This window comes from Chiloscyllium plagiosum, chromosome 23 (assembly GCF_004010195.1).
Source record: "Chiloscyllium plagiosum isolate BGI_BamShark_2017 chromosome 23, ASM401019v2, whole genome shotgun sequence".
NCBI classification, from domain to species: Eukaryota; Metazoa; Chordata; class Chondrichthyes; order Orectolobiformes; family Hemiscylliidae; genus Chiloscyllium; species Chiloscyllium plagiosum.
Window position 1 is genome coordinate 21,574,752 of NC_057732.1, and position 22,681 is coordinate 21,597,432.

At 40.9% G+C, this 22,681-nt stretch overlaps 1 protein-coding gene across 7 annotated transcripts in view; it reads left to right on the plus strand.

Moving 5' to 3' along the window:
* tbc1d22a (TBC1 domain family, member 22a) overlaps window positions 1-22,681 on the plus strand; it is a 402,297-nt gene that overhangs the window by 30,762 nt on the left and 348,854 nt on the right. For all 7 annotated transcript variants that reach the window (XM_043713707.1, XM_043713705.1, XM_043713710.1 and 4 more), the window contains exon 4: window positions 3,510-3,689. In XM_043713707.1, the coding sequence (XP_043569642.1) occupies window positions 3,510-3,689 (180 nt within the window). The remainder of the gene's footprint in view (window positions 1-3,509; window positions 3,690-22,681) is intronic.

The following is a 22,681-nucleotide window of genomic DNA, read 5'->3' on the forward strand; positions in this document are numbered from 1 at the left end:
AGGCACTGTAGCAAGTTGCAAAGATTCCTTTGACTGTACTTCAAAAATATGTGACAGTTACCACTTCGAAGAATAAGTAGCAGCTGCAGGTTGCCATCCCCACTCCCAGCCCGACCAAATTCACACACTATTCTGACTTGGAAATATTTCTGTTCTTCCATTGTTGCTGTGTCAAAATTCTTGAACTTTGTTTCCAGCAGCATTGAGTGTAGTGACACAACATGGACTGCACCAGTCCAGAAAGGCAACTCACTGCTGTTTTCTCAAATGGTGGTTAGGAATGAGCTATTCATGCTGGCCTTGCTAGTAATGCTCATGTCCCATGGAACTTTGAAGAAAATCACAATCCTTTGGTTTATTTATTGTGTGATGTGATCGACCTGTTATAAGTCCTTGTTGACTTTTCCAAAATGGCTGAAGTTTCTTGATGAAAGCAAAGCAAAACTATCATTTCAGTTAACTCTGTGGACTGCAGCCAAACTGATTTCTGTTTCATTCCCTTTGCTTATAATACCAATGTCTATTTGTCTTTGAATATATATGTGTTCAAGAAGTTTTAGAAAGGGATTAGAACTTTAACTGGTAGATTGGGATGTCAGCAATTCATCGTTGGTTACCTGTTGTTAGAATATATTTATTTGTCAATGTTTTCTGTTATCCTGGGTTTATCTGATAGGTAAATTTGAGATTTTGTGCACTTCGATAAAATTCCTAACCTTTGTGTCAACTATGGGAACAGCAGGACTTGATTTCTGTGTGCTCGCACAATGACGTGACAAGTGCTGGATTTGCTTTGTGTCTCATAGAAATGCTGCTGTGGAGAGGTGCGAGTGTAGTACCAGAAGCTAGTTCTGTATTGGATTTAGCAACATGACGTGCTGAGGTAATCTTGTAGCCATCAGTATGCATGGTTTGAAACCAAGCAAAATGGAGAGTGATGTAGTAATTGTAGTAATTTTTAAAATTGGACTTAATTTAGCTGCAAAGCAAAATCCTATACCTAGAGACTTATGTAGCTTTACGTGTAGCTGGTAGTGAGAAGCAGCGACCTTGAATTTTTTTCTGAACTTTGTGGTTGTAGTACAACATTTATTCATTACTCAAATTAATCACTTGAATAAATGCAAGGTATCATTGCCATTCTATGATTTACCTTTTGTTTACTCCAGTTTAAAGTGTGACTAAAATATAAAGAGTATAGTTGGAACAATGTTTAAAACTCTGATCTGTTTAGCATTGTGTTTACTGTTTTCTCTGCCCTCGCCCAAGTTGTGTTAATGCAGTGTCTGGATGTAGGTTTGCTTGCTGAGCTGGAAGGTTTGTTTTTGGACATTTTGTCACCATGCTAGGTCACATTTTCAGTGAGCCTCTGCATAAAGCACTGGTGGTGTAGCCTGCTTTCTATTTTTATGTTTGGGTTTCCTTGGGTTGGTAATGCCATTTCCTGTGGTGACTTCATTTCCTGTGGCGATGTCATTACCTTTTTTTCTCAGGGGTTGGTAAATGGGATGTAAGTCAGTGTGTTTGTTAGAGTTCTGGTTAGAATGCCATGCTTCTAGGGATTCTTGTGTGTGTCTCTGTTTGGCTTGTCCTAGGATGGATGTGTTATCTCAGTCGAAGTGGTGTCCTTCCTCATCTGTATGTAAGGATACTTGAGTGTGGGGCATGTTATTTTTGTGGCTAGTTGATGTTCATGTATCCTAGTGGCTAGTTTTCTGCCTGTTTGTCCAATGTAGTGTTTGTTACAGTTCTTGTACGGTATTTTGTAAATTACATTAGTTTTGCTTGTTGCCTGTATAGGGTCTTTCAAATTCATTAGCTGCTGTTTTAGAGTGTTGGTGGGTTTGTGGGCTACAGTGAGGCCAAGGGGTCTTGAGTAGTCTGGCAATCATTTCAGAGAAGTCTTTGATGTAGTGGCGAGTGGCTAGGGCTTCTGCACACATTTTGTCTGCTTGTTTGCGTTTGTTGCTGAGAAATGAATAAAGTCTGCCAATTTCTCAGTAACACACGAAGCAAACAAGCAGACAAAACATCCTGAAACCCAAGCCACTCTTCCCTACATCAAAGACATCTTGGAAATGACTGCCAGACTACTCAGACCTCTTGGCATCATGGTAGCCCACAAACCCACCAACACCCTAAAACAGCAGCTAATGAACTTGAAAGATCCTATACAGACAACAGGCAAAACTAATGTCATTTACAAAATACTGTGCAAGAACAGTATCAAGCACTACATTGGACAAAGAGGCAGAAAACTAGCCACCAGGATACATGAACATCAACTAGCCATGAAAAAAACGTGACCAACTCTCACTAATATCCTTATGTACAGATGAGGACAGACACCACTTTGACTGGGACAACCCATCCATCCTAGGACAAGCCAAACAGAGACATGCACGAGAATTCCTAAGCATGATATTCCAACCGGAACTCTATCGACAAACACATTGACTTGGATCCCATTTACCACCCCCTGAGAAAAAGAATAGGAAATGACGTAACCACAGGAAGGGATATCACCAATCCAAGGAAACCCAAACATATAAATAGCAAGTGCTTCGTCCAGAGACTCCCTGAAGATGTTACCTAGTATGGTGACAAAATATCTGAAAATGAACCTTGCAGCCCAGCGAGCAAGTCTACATCCAGAACCTCAACCTGAGCTGCAAATCTTCTCAAAACCCGCTAATACAGTATATCATGGTACAACCATTGAATTTAGAAATTTGGTGCATTCATCCTGATGTGGTGTTGTCCTACAGTTTAGCCAAACATATCATCTTGTGGTCATGTTGATGCAAATATCCTTAAAACTCCAGGAAATAATACAAGAGTAATAGAAAAAGGTAGATTACTTCCTGGTCAGATATGTTTACTGTGCAAATATCCATGTCGCATTATTTATTTGAGCAGTGTCTTCATGCCACTGTTAGTAAATTGGAGGGGTAGGACTTGGTGCAACATTTGGAAGATGTATTTGAATGCAAACAGCATACTTAAAGAGATTATTTAAAATATGTAGGTGAGAAGCAGAAAATATAGTAATTCCTGCCCATTAAAAGCATAGTTTCTCAAGTATAGCACAGTGAGTGGAAGGCAGATGCATGCAAGTCACTTGTCTCAAATCAATAAATGAGGCAGAGCAGTATCCAGGCCTGATTGAAAGGTTAATTCTCCCATCATTGCCATTCCATTTGGGTGTCCTGGTGTCATAACATGCAGTAATTTACATTAGTAGTAGCATCTGATTAGTTTGAGTTGAACAACAGCAGGTATGTAGTTGTCCTGGAAAATCTCAATGTTGATTTAAGAATGGCATGCAACAGCATTTTTTTAATATTCGATTGTTTGACTATAAATATTTTAAGTTTCTATTTTGATGCAAAGTGCGATGGAGTGTTGAAATCCTTTTTGAGTCAATTTTATTTTGTGTTGATATATTTGTAACACATTTCAAATGCAGTAATTCTGTTGGTTATAATATAGTTTTGTGTAATTTCCAGCTTTCGATAATTTTGAGAAGACTCCTCTTCAGAGGCAGCAGTTTGTTCCTCCTCGATCAACAATTCCATTGGTAGCAAGAATAACAGACCATAATACCTCTGCTTCTTTGATGACAGAAAGAGAAATGTTTCGACTAGAGAAATTCAGGCAGCTTTTGGCAGGTCCAAACACTGACTTAGGTAAGTGTTAACTACGGTGAGGTAGCAAGGTACTCTGAAGCTAGATAATGTGGGCTTATCATTTGGTGCCTCCTTTTAGAGAATTAACCTCTCTTAAAACATAGGCGTTCTCTATTCAGCCAAAATTACTAATACAGGGAACATAAAGTGGAATTAAATCAAAGCAATAGGAAATGTAAGAAAGTTTTAGAATATGATGCCAGCTTTTCATTGACTAGGTATCTGGAAAGAAAACACATTTCTGAGTAATCTTTATTTATGCCCTGATTGTATTAGGTCAGAGTTGATCTGTTGTCGTTGAGACAAATCCTGTGCTTTCTTTTTTAAAGCAGTGTGTTTTGTAGCTATAGTTTAGCAGTTAATTCTCAAAATGGTAATCAAATATGCTCTAGGTATTTAGTAACTATTTTTATAGATAGCAAATTAATTGCTTGTGAGCCAATAACTAATTAGAAGTTAATTACCACTGTTAGGTGCTTATGTGTGTCTAAACCTTCCAAAGGCAGCTTCATGTTAATTATGGGGTGAGAGAACTAAAATTTGATCTGTTTTTAATCTAAGCGTATCATTGTAAAATAATTTAATGTGTATGATTCATCTTTTAAAATTTTAATGCTGATTAGATTTATGTTGAAATGTTCTGATTTTACTGTGCTTTCAGACTTTGTTGTGTTTGAACTGGAACTTTCAAATCTTTGAAAATTAAAACACAAAAGTGAATCATGGCTCTTTGTGTTCTCACTGGCCGATAAGTTGCCATCCTTCTTTATTTGATCCAGACCAACTAACTTGGAGCAGGAGTCGACCCATTTTATCCAACATCTCACTACTCCACCATTCAGTAAAATTGTAGCTGATCTGATTGTAACCCTAAATCTGCATTCCTACCAACCACTGGTGACATTATATCCTCTTGCTTAACAGGGATCTATCTACTTCTGCCACTTTTTCCAGTAAGATAGTCCCAAAGATTTGTGATCCTTTTGAGAGGGGGGAGGAAAAGCTTCAGCAGCTGTGTTTTAAAATAATGACTCCTGGTTGTATGGTTCTCCTCCAAGAGGAAACATTCATTCTGCATCTCGCTTGTCAAAATCTCTCAGATCTTTTATGTTTCGATCAAGTTACCTCTTAGTCACACCTAGCCTGTCAAACCGGCTCTTGTGACACAATGGCAGTATTCCTACCTCTGAGCCAGGAGATCCGGGTTCTAGTACTACCTGTTCCAGAGGTGCATAATGTTGTCTGAGTGGGTTGATTAGAAAATAGTTTCTTTTGCCCCCATTAGATGAGTCATACATTCCAGGTATGAGTCTGGTCAACTTCTCAACTGTATCTAACACACAAACACAGTACTCCAGATGTAGTATCACCGGCGCCCTCTAACTGAAGGATACCCTCTCTCATTTTGTTTTCAGTTCCTCTTGCGATCAATGACAAAATTCCTTCAGCTTTACTAATCACCTGCAGTCTAACTTTCTGTGACTCATGCAAGAAGACACCCAGATTCCACTGCATCTCTTACCATTTAGATAATATGCTACTTTTATTCTGCCTGTCAAAATGTGACAATTTCACATGCCCAGTCACTTAGCCTGTCTATGTCTTTTTATAACCTCACAATTTACTTTCCTGTCTACCTTGGATATTTGGTAACTGTACCTTCTATCCCTTTGTATGATCATACAGTAGATTCTGCTCATTGAGGTGTACCAACAAAAAATACTAAATCTGCATTGGTCCTGCTTTCCCTTGGACCAATGTGCACTTGAAAATGATGTCTGGACTAAGGTGTAAGAAGCTTGTGACTTCAGTGTTTGTAGTGGACCTAGATCCTGAATACCTTGTAAACTTGTTTGTGGGAGTTAAAAAATAGGCTGAGCTGCTTTTACTATTTAATAGCATGGTTTGAATTGAAGATGTTTTCCTTCTGTTCTTGTTGTGGTTCTGTTCGCCGAGCTGGAAGTTTTTGTTGCAAATGTTTCGTCCCCTGGCTAGGCGACATCATCAGTGCTTGGGAGCCTCCTGCGAAGCACTTCTTTGATGTTTCCTCCGGTTTTTATAGTGGTGTGTCCCTGCCGCTTCCGGTTGTCAGTTTCAGCTGTCCGCTGTAGTGGTTGGTATATTGGGTCCAGGTTGATGTGTTTGTTGATGGAGTTTGTGGATGAATGCCATGCCTCTAGGAATTCCTGGCTGTTCTCTATCTGGCTTGCCCTATGATAGTAGTGTTGTCCCAGTCGAATTCATGTTGCTTGTTGTCTGCGTGTGTGGCTACTAAGGATAGCTGGTCGTGTCGTTTTGTGGCTAGTTGATGTTCATGTATGTGGATTGTTAGCTGTCTTCCTGTTTGTCCTATATAGTGTTTTGTGCAGTCCTTGCATGGTATTTTGTACACTACATTAGTTTTGCTCATGTTGGGTATCGGGTCCTTCGTTCTGGTGAGTTGTTGTCTGAGCGTGGCTGTTGGTTTGTGTGCCGTTATGAGTCCTAGGGGTCGCAGTAGTCTGGCTGTCAGTTCTGAGATGCTCCTGATGTATGGTAGTGTGGCTAGTCCTTTTGGTTGTGGTATGTCCTCGTTCCATGGTCTTTCTCTTAGGCATCTGTTGATGAAGTTGCGCGGGTATCCGTTTTTGGCGAATACCTTATATAGGTGTTCCTCTTCTTCTTTTTGCAGTTCTGGTGTACTGCAGTGTGTTCTGTTCTGTTACTCTTCCCCCTTGTCATTGATCAAATATCAAAATAAATATGAATTTTATTTGAATTGAAATTTACCTGACTTGTCTAAGAAGCTGGCTGAAAATCTGATTGGGAAAAGATCTCTGTTAGAACAACAGGCATAATGGTAAAAACAATGACTGCAGATGCTGGAAACCAGATTCTGGATTAGTGGTGCTGGAAGAGCACAGCAGTTCAGGCAGCATCCGAGGAGCAGTAAAATCGATGTTTCGGGCAAAAGCCCTTCATCAGGAATAAAGGCAGAGAGCCTGAAGAGTGGAGAGATAAGCTAGAGGAGGGTGGGGGTGGAGAGAAAGGAGTTGCAGTGGGAGAGGGACTCCCTGAGATTCTTGGAGAGAGAGGAGGAAGTTGTCGTCCTCTCTCTACAAGAATCTCAGGGAGTCCCTCTCCCACTGCAACTACTTTTTCCCACCCCCACCCTCCTCTAGCTTATCTCTCCACTCTTCAGGCTCTCTGCCTTTATTCCTGATGAATGGTTTTGCCCGAAATGTCGATTTTACTGCTCCTCGGATGCTGCCTGAACTACTGTGCTCTTCCAGCACCACTAATCCATAACGGTAAAACACTTTCAGCCATCTGGTGTTGAACTGGGTAGTGTTTGAACAATTTTTCTTTCACTCAGTTTTCAAATGCAAGTATTTGAAATCTTGTCCCTCTTTTTAAAAAGAGGCCAATTGTCCTAGTTCACGTACATCATTTCAGTCACTCATTTCCTATGAAGTTTAAAAAGTGCATTTCTAGAATTTGTTTTCTGTTTAATTATTGTAACTTTTAACATATGGCTGTCAATACATGAAGTGCTAGTGGATTTAAAGCTAATAGGACAAAATCTGGTCCAATGTAATTTGGATGCTTTATTTTTCAGCAAATGGAAGCTTTTCCACAGTTCCTAAATTTAATTTGTGGTGTGCTGCAAGATAGCTGGGATTGTAGGAAGGTTTATGTTTCAGATTTTAGAATAATGTGTTGACCAGTTAGTTGTTTGTAAATTTCAAATTAATAACGTGGCAAAGAAATACATCTTCGAGGACATTCTTCAACTGAGTGGGGGGAGAAAAGAAAACTGCATGACAAAAGTGGACCACACAGCTTTGTAGCTTGGATTATATGGCACAATAAAATTCATTATTAAATTTATTCAATTATTGAAAAATTACAACTAATTTGTCATGTAAGGAAAGCATAGCAACATACACTTGGTAACTTCTGACCACTGCCTTGAATATGAGAGGTAACAGTTACTTTAGAGAAAAGAAAAGATGACATGGTTATAGCATTATTATCATTTATGAATTTAAACTTGGTGATAACTAAATTGTACTTCTCTATACTTGCAAATTACTTCTAAATATTGAACTGTTCTGTTGGTCAGTAATTTCATTCTTCAAATAAATCTACTGGCAGTAAAGATTAGATTTTTAAAAGTACCACATATTGATAGTTGCTGAGTACGATTTGAATTTTCCCATAGTCTGTGCAGACTTCAGGATTTGAACCATAATTCCTTAAATTCATTTTGGTTGTTGAGTCAGGGGGAATAATAGACGTGTGTCTTGAAGCAAGTTGAGGGCAGGTAATGGTCTAATGGTATTATTGCTGGACTGTTAATCCAGATACTGAGGCAATGGCCTGGGGACAAGAGTTCAGATCCCACCATGGCGAATTTGAGTTCAATAAAAATCTGGAATCAATTGTCAGAAAAACCTGTCAGGCTGATAATGTTTTTTAGGGAAGGAAACTGCCATCCTTATCTACTCTGGCTGACACGTCTCCAGACCCACAACAATGTCTTTGACTCTTAACTATCCTCTGGGCAATTAAGGATGGGCCATAAATGCTGCAACACCCTCATCCCATGAATGCATAAAAAAGTGTGACGCTGGTTACTACTGTGTATTGGTTAGAAGGAAAATCAATCAAAATTGTAAATGTTGTGTAGTTACTACCCCTCATTTGAAGTTTGAGCCAAAAGATTTTTAAAAATTACATGAACGACTTGCATTCCAGTTTGATGCCTGATACATTCAGGGCGTGATCAGCCACATGTGGAGCAAGCTGTACGTAGCGGTTTGGGTAGATGGCCTGTCTGGAGATTTGTGTGCTGCTTTTGTCACCTGCAGTTAATTTCCACATGTTCCTGATACAGTCTATTAATGTGTTTGGTGCCTTCGTGAATGATCCTTTTCCATTTTGGCCAGTCACAAGCCGGGACCTTGCACCCATCGCTGGGGCTGTTTGACTTCTTCGAGGATGCATTGAACATTTCCTCCAAGCATTTCCACTCATCTTGTGAGAGTCTTCTGTGGTGACCCAGTTCCAAGGAGAGTAGTTGCTCCTGGAGTCTGGTATTAGGTCGTGAAGAACATTACCTTTCCAGTGGGAACTGATGTCTAGTGATTAGCATTGCACTGAGGAGCGTTAGTCTAGAATAGGGTTGGACTTCTGTCTTTTGCCATTAAATTCGGAGCATTTGCAAAGGGATCACTGCAATTCTTTGTGCCTGCTGTAGTTTGTCAATGTCTTCAAAACGTACTGGATTGTGGAGGTTACTGTTGCCATTATGTGTCTCAGGTTTGAAATTCTTCGGTAAATTTTCTCCTCTTCAATTGACTAAATACTGAACTGACACATTGGAAGTGATGATGAATTTCATCTTTGTTGTCTTCCTTTGTCAAGAGGAAGTTCCCAGAGTATGGAAAATAGCCCACATTTTCCAGGATGTCACCACTGATTTTAATCAACGAGGGAGCTATTTCACTGAGCAAGTTTGGTTACAAGTGGACCTTAATTTTTGGAGTTTTAGTGAAAGTCCCATCTCCTCATACAGTTTGGGAAGGAGTTGGCAAAGACCCGGAGCTTAACTTACATGCACATTCAGAAGTTTCCTTGGCATACTGAAGTTCTGTGACTCAGGTTGGACTGGTTTTGGTTTTGAATTAAAGGCAGCCTAACGTGAACAGTTTCCTGTTCTGTATATTATTTCCATATCCTTTTCAGGAATTTGCTGAAGGCGGTATGCAGTATTGCAGGGAGGAAAGTTAAGATAAATTAAATCAGTGGCATCGTCTTACTTGACTCCAGTTTTTTCCCTGAATTTGTGGTGGTTCAGTTGGTGAAGGTTTCAAATTACATGCTGTCATGGAATAGTTGGGCAACGACGGCATATTTCTGAGATCAGCGAAATTTGAGCAAGATAATTTGTAACTCTTTAAAGTTGAGATCTTCATAGCTTTCCTGGGTTAGCAAAAGGCTACGTGCAACAGTTACTGGTGTTCATTGTCTTGTGCAGCATTTGCCATTTAATGCACATTGTGTTTTTAGCACCTCTCAATGGGCAAAAGCCAAACTGCAACTCCATTGGGAGATACAAAGTTAAAAATCTCACAACACCAGGTTATAGTCCAACAGGTTTAATTGGAAGCACACTAGTTTTTGAAGCGACGCTCCTTCATCAGGTGATAGTGATGAAGGAACCTGATGAAGGAGCGTCGCTCCGAAAGCTAGTGTGCTTCCAATTAAACCTGTTGGACTATAACCTGGTGTTGTGAGATTTTTAACTTTGCACACCCCAGTCCAACACTGGCATCTCCAAACCATTGGGAGATGGTTGAGGAGGATCTTTGAAATTATCTTTTCTGTGGCCGACAGTACTGAGAATTTTTTTGTTCCTGTAATTCTGTCTGTCTCCTCTTCTCCCTCTGTGATGGAGATAGCTGTGTAGCCTTGTCAAGAGTGCATCTCCAGTATTTTCCCAGAACGTCAGCTACATTGACATGGGATGTATTATTACTCACTCATTTTTCAGCTTGGTGACTTAGTTTGAGTTTGCTTTCCCTATTCTTTCCTTGCCTATCACACCTTTCCAGACTTGTGTGTTCTTACCAACTCTGAAAAATTTGAGTTGGAACAGTTTGTTACACGCTGGAACTCTGGTAGGAATTACTCAAGATTGGTTTTGAATCCTTGGTCTTGTCTGTTGCATAAAGTAAGAAGGCATATGTACTGCTCACAGTGCCATGTTGATTGCTGGTTTGAGTGAGCCAGGTAACCATGGTGCTCTCGTTTTGACCACAGTGAATCACTAAGATGCCAGTTGAGCTTTATTTTGATGGTGAAGCTTATCCAAAGAAGTAGGGAAAGCCAGGAGGGAGTAAGAAAAATTATGGCCATACAATCATGTTTTCACTTTACAATATCATTACAGTATCATTACCCTGTAATTAGTGTTATGATTTCAGCAGAGAGCAGTAGCATTTTATTTGTGGAATGCAAGAACCCTGGCATTTACTAAAAGGATGAAGTCACAAGTAAAAGCAAAAGACATTTTAGCAGAAACATCAGAGGATATGAATACTAATACATACAGCTTAAATAACCATTTGCTTAAAATATAAACTCATGAACTCATAATGCTATAATTATGTTAAGATAAACACTCTCAAACCACATTGCCTTATTACACCCATTAGACTTGTACCTCTAATAACATCACCGCAGATAACTTGATCTTGTGCACTGCTTTAAAAATCTGCAGATGGGTCGAGATTTCTTGGGCCCCTCTACTTCTTTAAGGACAGGTTTTCTGTTGGCTATGGTTGTAACCTCCTGCTCAACAGCAGTTCAAGTTTCTTGAGCTGCCTCCTGTCAGAGCACTGGTTTAGTGTTCTTTGTCTCTGGAGCTAAATTCTATAATTCAGTCACCCACTCCCACAAATTTAACTCACTGTTTGGAGATCTTCACTTAGCCAGATTTCAAACATTTTAGCCACCATAAAAAGTTTCAACTGAATTTAGTTTTGAGAGAGAGATTTTCTCTTCTGGAAGCCAACTTGTTCTCAAGCCTTAAAATGTGAACTGTTGAAGACAGAATCACACCCAAAATGAACTTGTTTCCCAGACAACCTACTGACATGATCATTTACTCAAATTTGGATGCTTTACAAGGAATCAAATCCTCAAGTAATCTAGCACTTAAAGGACCCATTGTTCCAATGTTATACAGATGTTTCTTTCTCTATCTTTCTCCCCACCTTCTTTTAAAAAAAGAGAATAGAATGAGAACATTGAAAACTTTTATCCTGAGTATGGCAATTCAACTGAAGAAAATTTATCATTCTTTTTCAAAGAAATCATAAATATTAAGTTTGCTTGCACAGTTCAACTGTGGACTCAAAATTGGCAGGGAATAAACCACATATTCAGGTTTTTAGTAACTATCTTAATGTCTCAGTCATGGAACCAATTAGAATCAACAGTTATTTATATAGCACTGATAAAAGTTTAAAAGTTGGCTTGAAATTTTTCGAAAGTTTACCCACTGGAAGCCAAGTTTATCTAAGTTTGTTTCCAATGTGGCCAATGTTCAAACAGTTGGGAACAGAATAAAGATGTATTTCTAACTTTTTATCTGACATGTAGCAGTGTTCACATTGTATACAACATTTCACACTATTCAATCTTTGAAATGGTTTGTAAATACAAATTAGCTCAATGGAAATTAACATTTTATGATGCAACACCTGGCGGCTTATTTTCAATTAAGTCCTATTGCCATTCTACAGCACCACTGTCCAATCTGATCAGCAAGTTACAAAATATTAAACTGCTGTCACAAATGGTAATTGGTAAAAACAATTCCTTTTAGAACAGTCATATCTAGTCATATTTGCAAAAGGAACGGTACTGTATGTGCCGTTGGTTTGTTTAGTGACTACCTTGAATTCTGGTTTTATTCAGCTTTTTGGAGTCATTAGAGATGTACAGACACTTTTTGGTCCAACCCGTCCTTGCCGACCAGATATTCTAAATTAATCTAGTCCCATTTGCCTGCACTTGGCACGTATTGCTCTGTACCCTTCTATTCATATACCTATCCTGATGCCTTTTAAATGTTGTAATTGTACCAGCCTCCACCACGTCCTCAGGCAGCTCATTCCATATAAGCACCACCCTCTGTGTGAAAAAGTTGTCCCTTAGGTCCCTTTTAAATATCTCCTCTCTCTCGCCCTAAACCTATGCCCTCTAGTTCTGGACTCCTCCCAACTCTGGGAAAATACCTTGTTTATTTACCCTTTCCATTTTCATTTACTTAGATTCACTTTCTTATTCTGCAGTCAAAAGAATGTGTTAGAGTTTGTTAGATATGTTTTAGTTAGAAACTAGAAACAATGCATAAGGAAGGTGGCTGTAGAGTTCTAGTTCAATTGTTTCATCAAAAATTGTGGCAATATTGGTGTGCTTGTTATTTAATTATTCATTTCCCACCTAAGAATTTGAGCACAATAATCTAGGCTTGTGCTTTAGTAACTGCCAATTCTTCATTATTGAGAGTGCAGTCTTTAGATGAAATGAGGCTTCAGAATATTGAATAAAATGTGTTCAACCATCTGGTGATCTATGTATCTAGAACTTGCAACTCTCTCAAAGTGCAAGGTTTTACAACAACATTATCAGGCTGTCCATGCGATGAATGCACTTGCTTTCTCAGCCAACCAGAAATGAAAAGCACTTTATTAGCAAATGATTTGATTCCAAAGTTTTACAGAGGGCAAATTAAAGATGATAATGCTTATATTGGTATAAGGTAATAGCTGAAATATTACAAACAGATGTTAGTTTCTTTTAAAAAAATTTTCTCGACAAGAAAATGTGCTTAATTGTTATGGAGACGTTTAACAACATTCTACATACAGAACGTTATTATTTAAGGAGCAGAGCAGCTTTTCAGCAGTCAGATTGTAATTTAAAACCAAGTTATACCTCATTGAACAAGATTTAGCTTTTTACGTGTTTCTCATGTTGGTATGAGAGCAGAGATGTGCAAGTTCTTTATAGATGAACTGATTTTGCTGTTTCCCAGTTCATGGAAATAAGTGCTCAAAGCATAATCTGTATCACAACTATTGTAATGTAGTAAATGTTGCAGGTAATTTTTACTTTGTATTCTCCCAAACGAAGCACTGTGGATACGACCAGATTTTATCTACTATCTTGTTTGTGGGGGCTAAGTGTTACCTTGGATATTGGGGATAATTCTCCTGCTCTTCAAACAGTGCATCTACCTGATCAGGCAGGTTTAATAACTCATTCCAAAAGACAGCACCTCCCACGTGCTAAATCCTTATTGATGTACAGTCAGTTCTGCTATAACACAGCCGTCCTGTGTTATAAGAAAATCGCATTATAGCAGCACCGTTTAAACTAATGGGGCTGGAATCACATTATAATAAATACACATTTTAAAAGTTTGTGCTTTATAAACAGTGTCCCCAGTTTATCAATTGCATGTAGCGAATTCGCATTATCGAAAAGTGCCGTAGCCGAATGACCTGTAGATAGATTTGGGGACTGAAAATTCCAGGTCATTAAAGTATTGTTGGATCGTGCAAAACACAAGATGCACTAAGTCAGAAAAGTAATTGACCTGCTCCGATGTGTAAGGCACTATATGCATATTAATGAATTTTCTTCATTTTCTTCTTCATTCACAGGATGTGGGATTTGCAGGCTAGGGCAGCACTCATTGCACATCACTGATTGCTGCCCTTGAGAAGGTGCTGGTAATGTGCTGCCTTGAATTGCTACAATTGTTAAGGTTTTGGTATACCTGTAATCCAGGATATTAACCAATGATGGTGAACGAAGGGCAATTTAGTACCAAGTTACGATGGTTTGAGTCTTGGATAGGAAATTTCAGATGGTTGTGTACCCATGCTGCTATTCTCTAAGGTGGTAGAGATTGCAAGTTTGGAATATATGAGTTAGAGTATTGCATCTTTCACATGATATACACTGCTGCAGTTGTGTTTGGCAATGGAGAGGATGAATGGGGTGTTATTCATTTGAACCGTTTTGTCTGTGTGGTGTTGAGCTTTCCTGAGTGTTGTTGGCGCTACACCCATCCAGGCAAATGTAAAGTCTGAGATCTCACTCCTAACTTGTGCTGTATGGGTGATGAACTGGCATGGGGGAGATAGAAAATGAATTAGTTATTACAGAATTCTAGTTTCTAAATGTTTTATTTGATTGATTTATTGTCACGAGTACCTCAGTACAGTGAAAAGCTTTGTTTGCATGCATTACAGCAGATCATAGTTAGCAAGGATGTACAGATCAATAAGACTTAGAGGCATGCAGGTAACTTTGCACAGGGCATGCACTAGTTGAGATCAATGTTAGCAAGATTGGCATTAATTGAGGCTAGGGAGTCTGTTCATCAGTATAATAGTAGCTGGAAAGAAGCTGTTCCTGAACCTGCTAGTGCATGTGTTCAGGCTTCTGTATCTTCTACCTGACAGAAGTGGTTGTGGAGATAATCACCGAGGTGTGATGGGTCTTCGGTGATGTTGGCAGACTTTCTGTGGCAGTGAGCCATGTAAATGGAATTGTGGATGGAAGGTTGGCTTCCATGATGGTCTGGGCTGTGCCCTTCACTTTCTGTAGATTTTATGGTCCTGGACAGAGTAGTTGCCGTACCAGGCCGTTACGCAGCTGGACAATATGCTTTCAGTCATGCATCTGTAGAAGTTGGTGCAGATCCTTATGGACATACTAAATTTCTTGAGCTGCCTGAGCAAGAGGAGTCGTTGTTGTGCATTCTTGACCATTGCATCTATGTGGTTATTGTCAGTCTGAGGAAATTGACTCCCTCGATCTTCTCAACCTCGGTTCCATTGATGTGGGTGTGTTCTCCTCATTTCTTTTTGAAGTAATTGATTAGTTCTTTAGTTTTGTTGATGGTGAGAGAGGTACTATTTTCATTGCACCACGTCACCAAGCCCTCCATTTCTCTCTGTACTTGTTATTTAACAATGGTGATATTGTCAGCAAACTTGTAGATGGCATTCGTTTGGAATTTGGCAATACAGTCATGGGTGTACAGGGAGTACAGTAGGGGGCTGAGCACACACCCTTGGGGGGGGGTGGGAAGTGGGGACTCCAGTGTTGTGTTACTGTGGAGGAGGTGCAGTTACCTATCTTCACTGATTGCGGTCTATGGGTCAGAAAGCTGAAGATCCAGTTGCAGATGGCAGAGGCAAGACCAAAATCACGGAGTTTTGAGATTAATCTGGAGGGGATAATGGTGTTTAAGGCAGAGCTGTAGTCAATGAGCAGAAGTCTGACATGGGTGTTATTGTTGTCCAGATGTTCCAGCGATCAGTGCAGGGCTAAGGATATGGCATCTACTGTGAGGCTGTTACGTCATGAGACAAATTGTAGGGGATCGCAGGTTGGGAGACTGGAGTTGATGTGGGTCATGACCAACCTCTTGAACACTTCATAATTATTGAGGTTCAAGCCACTGGGCAGTCATCATTAAGGCACATTGCATGTGCTTTCTTAGGTATGTTGTCTTCTGAAGCAGGTGGAGACTTTGGCTTTTAGGAGGAAGAGGTTGAAGATAGAGGTGAAAACCTCTGCTAGTTGGTCCGCATAGGATCTGTCCAGGCTCGTCGCTTTCCTTGAGTTGTTTCCCAGGAAGACTGACCTGATATTGCAGCGGTGATCGAGGGAACAGCTGTGTCTGGGGCTGTTAGGGCAAGTGTCACCGCGTCGCTGGCATTCTGCTCAAACCGAGCATAGAAAACATTGTGTGCAATAGGGAGGGATGAGTCTTTGTCTGCTTTCTTGCGCTGCTTCATTTTATTTCCTGTAATGTGGTTAAAGCCTTGCTGTAAGTGGCTGGAGTCAGTTTAGTAGGTTTGGGCCTCTAACCTGGTTCAGTACTGCCTTTTGGTATCCCTGATGACTTAGTGGAGATCCTCTCTGGTCTGGCCATCTGACTTGAATGCTACATGTCTGGATTTCAGCAGGGAGTGTATTTCCTTGTTCATCCAAGGTACATGGCTGGGCAACATTTGAATTGACTTCTTTGGTACACCGTTCTCCTCGCACTTACTAATGAAGTCCATGATGGTGGTGCCACACTCATTTGGGTTTTCCACTGAGTACTTGAACATGATCCAGTCCATTGATTCCAAGCAGTCCCGGAGACAGCCTTCCACAACCTCGGACCAGCATTTGTGAAGGACCCTCCTGTTTCAGAATCTGTTTGTCAGCTGAGGAGGAACACAGTACTGTGATCTGGTTTTCCGAAGTTGGTGGGAGTTAGAGTAGTAAATATCTTTAGTTGTGTAGCAGTGGACCAGAATGTTCGGTCCTCTGGTGGGCAGGAGATGTGATGGTGGCAGCACCCTCATGAGGTTGGCTTGGTTGAGGTGGCTGACCACAATGAATAGGGCCTCTGGGAAGTTCATCTCGAGAGTGTTCTGCTGGTGTAAATTGAATAAGGTTACCTCCGATTACAACAGGATCTTGATCAGATGGGCCAAGAAGTGGCAGATCGAGTGTAATTCAGATAAATGTGAGGTGCTGCATTTTGGGAAAGCAAATCCTAGCAGGACTTATACACTTAATGGTAAGGTCCTAGTGAGTGTTGCTGAACAGAGAGACCTTGGAGTGCAGGTTCATAGCACCTTGAAAGTGGAGTCGCAGGTAGATAGGATAGTGAAGAAGATGTTTGGTATGCTTTCCTTTATTGGTCAGAGTATTGAGTACAGTTGGGAGGTCAAGTTGCGGCTGTACAGAGCATTGGTTAGACCACTGATGGAATGTTGTGTGCAATTCTGGTCTCCTTCCTATCGGAAAGATGTTGTGAAACTTGAAAGGGTTCAGAAAAGATTTACAAGGATGTTGCCAGGGTTGGAGGATTTCAGCTATGGGGAAAGGCTGAACAGGCTGGTGTTGTTTTTCCTGGAACGTTGAAGGCTGAGGGGTGACCTTGTAGAGATTTACAAAATTATGAGGGGCATGGATAGGGTAAATAGGCAAAGTCTTTTTCCTGGTGTGGGGGAGTCCAGAACTAGAGGGCATAGGTTTAGGGTGAAAGGGGAAAGATATAAAAGAGACTTAAGGGGCAACTTTTTCACGTAGAGGGTGGTACGTGTATGGAATAAGCTGGCAGAGGAAGTGGTGGAGGCTGGTACAATTGCAACATTTAAAAGGAATGAATAGGAAGGGTTTGGAGGGATATGGGCTGGGTGTTGGCAGGTGGGACTAGATTGTGTTGGGATATCTGGTCGGCTTGGACGAGTTCGACCAAGGGGTCTGTTTCCATGCTGTACATCTCTATGACTATGCCGAGGGCATTCTTCGCACCTGCATGGGGTGGTATGTCAACTGCTGTCAGGATGGCGGAGGTGAACTCAGGTGGTCGGTAGTACGGATGGTATTTTACTGTAAGATATTCTAGGTCTGGGGAGCAGTGGTATGCCAGGGTCACTGCATCCGAGCACCATGAAAAGTTCATTGGGGAGCATATCCCACTGTCCTTCGCCTTACCCGAGGAAGCCGTGTGGGGGATGGAGAAATCATCAGCTTCTAGGGCACAGTTAGGACTGGCAGGGGTGAGTTAAGACTCAGTGAAGCAGAGCAAACAACAGCCTCTCAGTTCCTCTGGTAGGTCAATCTCGATGTGAGTTCACCCATTTTGTTTTTGATAGCTTGGACGTTTGCTTGGAGTATGCTGGGAAGAGGGGTCTGATATTTATGGCATTGATAGTGGTTAGATTCTTGCTGTAGATGATCAATTGTCTGACAATTATGTGGCACGAATGTGGATGTAGTACTGCATATGGAGTATTACATGGGTTGCTTGAGTTTCTGAGAGTTGCCATTGGTGCTGAATATTGTGCAATTATCAGCAAACATCCACACTTGTGACCTGATGATGAAGGGGAAGTCAATGACTAAACAGTTGGAAATGATTTGGGCTTAGGACACTATCCTGAGTAATTCCTGCAGAAATGTTCTTGGACTGAAAAGGTTGACTTCCAGCAATGACAAGCATCTTCTTTTGAGCTGGTATGCTTCTAACCATGGGATTTCCTTTCCCCTTAATTACCATTGATTCCAGTTTTGTGAGGAGCCAAATGTTGTCTTGATGTCAAGGGCAGTTACTCTGCTTTTGCCTGTTAAATTCAGTTGTGCCCCATGTTTAAGCCAAGGCTCTAAGGAGATAAAGAGTGGCCATGGTGAAATCCAAGCTAACTGTCAGTGAGTAGTTTATTACTGAGCAAGTGCCATTTGATAACACTGTTGACTATCCCTTCTATCTATGCTGATGACTGAGAATAGACTGGTGGGTTGATAATTTGTTGATTGGATTTGCTCCACTGTTTGTGAATTGGAAACACCTGGGTAACTATAAAGGATCGAGAGGGATATGGGCCAAATGCTGGCAAATAGGGCTTGATACGTTGGAATGTTCGTTCAGTATGGACATGGAATCAAAAATTTCCAGCACGGAAACAGACCTTCCGGTCCAGCGTGTCCATGCCGACCAGATATCCTAAATTAATCTCGTCCCATTTGCCAGCTTTTGGCCCATATCCCGCTAAACCCTTCCTATTCATATGTCTATCCATATGCCTTTTAAATGTTGTTATTGTATTAGCCTCCACCACTTTCTCTGGCAGCTCAATCCATACATGCACCACCCTCTACATGAAAAAGTTGCCCCTTAGGTCCCATTTAAATCTTTGCCCTCTCACCCTAAACCTACGCTGTGTAGTTCTGGACTCCCCCAAACCCAAGGAAAAGACCTTGTGTATTTACCCTATCCATACCCCTCATGACTTTATAAACCTCTGTAAGGTCACTCCTCAGCTTCTGACACTCCAGGGAAAACAGCCCCAGCCTATTCAACCTCTCCCTATAGCTCAAACCCTCCAATCCTGACAACAGGCTTATAAATCTTTTTTAATTCCTTTCAAGTTTCACAGCATTCTTCTGATAGGAAGGAGACCAGAATTGCACGCAATATTTCAAAAGTGGCCTAGCCAATGTTCTGGACAGCCTCAACATGACCTCCCAACTCCAGTACTCAATACTCTGACCAATGAAGGAAAACATACTAAACACCTTCTTCATTATCCTATCTAACTGAGACTCTATTTCCAAGGAACTATGAACTTGTACTCCAAGGTTGCTTTGTTCAGCAACACTCCTTAGGACCTTGCCTCTAATTGTATAAATCCTGACCTGATTGCAAAATGCAGCACCTCACATTAATCTAAATTAAACTCCATTTGCCATTGGCCCATCTGATCAAGATCCCTTGTGACCTGAGGTAACCTCCTTTGCTGTCCACTGCACGTCCAGTTTTGGTGTCATCTGCAAACTTACTAACTATGCCTCCTATGTTCGCATCCAAAAGCAGCGGACCCAGCATCGATCCTTGTGGCACAATACTGGTCATAGGCGAAATGAGGACTGCGGATGCTGGAGATCAGAATCGAGAGTGTGTTGCTGGGAAACCACAGCAGGTCAGGCAGAATTCGATGAAGGGCTTGTACCCGAAACGTCAATTCTCTTGCTCCTCTGATGCTGCCTGACCTGCTGTGATTTCCTAGCAACACACACTCGCCACTGGTCACAAGTGTCCAGTCTGAAAAGCAATCCTCCACCATCACCTTCTGGCTTCTACCTTGGAGCCTTGTGTGGTGTGTATTTCCAAACAAGAATATCTAACACCTCCTGACATTAAATAGCATCACCATCACTGAAACCCCATAGACAACATCCTGAGGGATTACAAACTCTATAACTAGAACAGTAAGTCAGCAGCTGGTAATTCTGTCATGTAATTCATTTCCTGACTCCCCAAAGTCTGAACAACCTCCATAAGGCAGACTTCAGAATTGTGATGAGAGACTCTCCATTTACCCAGATGAGTGCTACACCAAGAACATACAATAATGTCAACATCATCCAGGACAAAGCAGCTCACTTGACTGGCTCCCCAACGACCACATTCACCCCTTGTACTGAAGTGCAGTGACAGCAATGTACAACCTACAAGATGCACTGGCAGCAATTCAACAAGGCTCTTCTGTTAGCACCTGCTAAATGAAGACCGCTACTACCTAGAGGACATGGGAGCAGCAGCACCATAATCTGCAAGTTCCTGAGTCACACTCCATTCTGACTTGAACTGTATCACTGCTCCTTCACCATCTGTGTCAAAATCCTGGAATAATCTTCCAGTCATAAGGCAATACTTTTCAAGTGCTATTTAACACTCTTTACACATGCATCTTCTTCCTCCTGGTAATTTAGCTTAAACTCCACCACCCACACCAGGAAGCTTCCTTGCACGAAGTACGCAACCAGCCCTTTTGCACTTCAAACTGTCTCTTTCGAATTAATCTGTCCCCTGAAAACTGATTCCAATGTCTGAAGAATCTCAAACCTTCGCTCTTGTCACACCTTAAGCCAGATGTATTAATTCTGCATCAGGAAAAATAAAAATCGAATGTTCAATATTCTAGAACAGTGAGGGGATCTGATATCTTGAGGGAGAACAGTAACGGACACGACAATAGATGAAGTCTGCTATTTTAAGTGGAAAATTGAAGGGTGAATTTGATCTTGCATCATTTTACTGATTTTTGAAGCATATGCTTGATGACAAATGACTGGGACCTTGCATAGTAAGCAGTTAAAGAATACTATTCTGATATTTTAAAATTTCATATAACATGTTCCTTACATTATATAATTCCCAGAAACATAACATGCAAATTAAGAGAACATAATATTCTTACCACTCCATGTAAACAGCTTTCTACCTCAGGATTTGGGCCATCACTGTAGTGGTTACCATGATTTAAGGGGAGCAGGTTGCAGAATCAGTAGAGCTATCAGGGTTTGAAGGCATATTTGAACTGATCTGTGTTAGCTTGACTGTAACAAGGGTTTTATGTTGAACCGAAGGGTCTGGTTTGGTGCTGTATGACTTGTGACCTATTCGCAATATTCTTGAGCTTTTCTAGTGTTTCTCAGAAGACTCCATTGTTGTGATCTTGCCATAGACACAGATCATTGTTCCTTTCTTAAAGTCAAGATATTAGTTGTAGCTAGGTCAGAGATTACTTAAAATCTTTTTCATGATTGGTTGGTTATGAAGTCATTTTAACTTGCAAAGAATTTGAGGCAAATGTACACAGTTTCAGTTATACATGAATGCAAGTTATGTTGCATAATCAAAGAAATAAAACACTTGACAGTAGCTATGAGTATGATGGTGCCAAGCACAATTGGTCATGCATTGTTGAACTTCAAACAAGTAAACTTAAGATTGTGACATTTTCATTTTTTTCTCCAGTCAGGCACTTAAAATCATTCCAACCACTGGCTAAATCAACCTTTCCGGTTGCAAAGATGTTGTACCAGTGACAAAAATACTCATTGCTTTACTGCTTCCCAGCTGACACTTGATGTTTGGTTTGGAATATTTGAATATTAGTTTTACCATTGATACTTTTGAGGTACAGTTGGGCTATTATTGACTAATTGTAGGTCTGTGGAATGTGAATGACACACGCAACCTTCAGATATTCCACGTTGGTTTTTGCATTCTGTTCCAATCTGTGGTCAGTAAATTTTATTGGCTGCTTTCATCCATTCTGGTTTGTTATTATTTCATACCATCTTGCATCTTCTCCAGTAAATTAAGTTTTTGGGGTTAGTATTTTTCGAGTTTGGGCGGCAAGAGCAGAAGAAGTGGAGCCTGCTGGGAAGGTAAGGGTTTCTATAAAATGATCCAGTGGCCTGTTCAAGTTCAGGTGGCGGGAGCAGAGAATGCAAGTAGCAGAGCCTGCTGGGAAGGTAAGTGATTGTTTTTTAAGTGGGTAAGCTTTTCAGGGTTTCCCTTTTTTTCTCTCTTCCTTGTTTAGTACTGTGTGAGCTTTCAGAGTAGCAGGGTATGGATGTTAGGGTAATTGCATGTTCCTCCTGCAGAATGTGGCAGGTGAGAGACGCAACACATGTCTCCACTGGCCACATCTGCGGGAAGTGCACCTAATTCCAGCTTCTCGAAAACTGAGTTAGAGAACTGGAGTTGGAGCTGGATGAACTGCAGATCATCCAGGAGGCTGGGAGGGAAATTGAGAGGATATATTCGGGGGTGGTCACTCCTCAGGCGCAGTATAAGGACAGCTGGGGACGGGAGCGGGGGTGGAAAGGGAACCGACAGACAGATCAGGGATCCCCTGTGGCTGTTCTCCTTAGCAATAAGTGTACCATTTTGGATTCTGCTGGTGGGGACGGCCTACCAGGGGAAAACCATAATTGTCAGGTCTCGGGCACTGAGCCTGGCACTCTGGTTCAGAAGGGAAGGGGGTAGAATAGAAAAACACTAGCGTTCGAGGACTCAATAGTTAGATGGATTGACAGGAGATTTTGTGGTCAGGAATGGC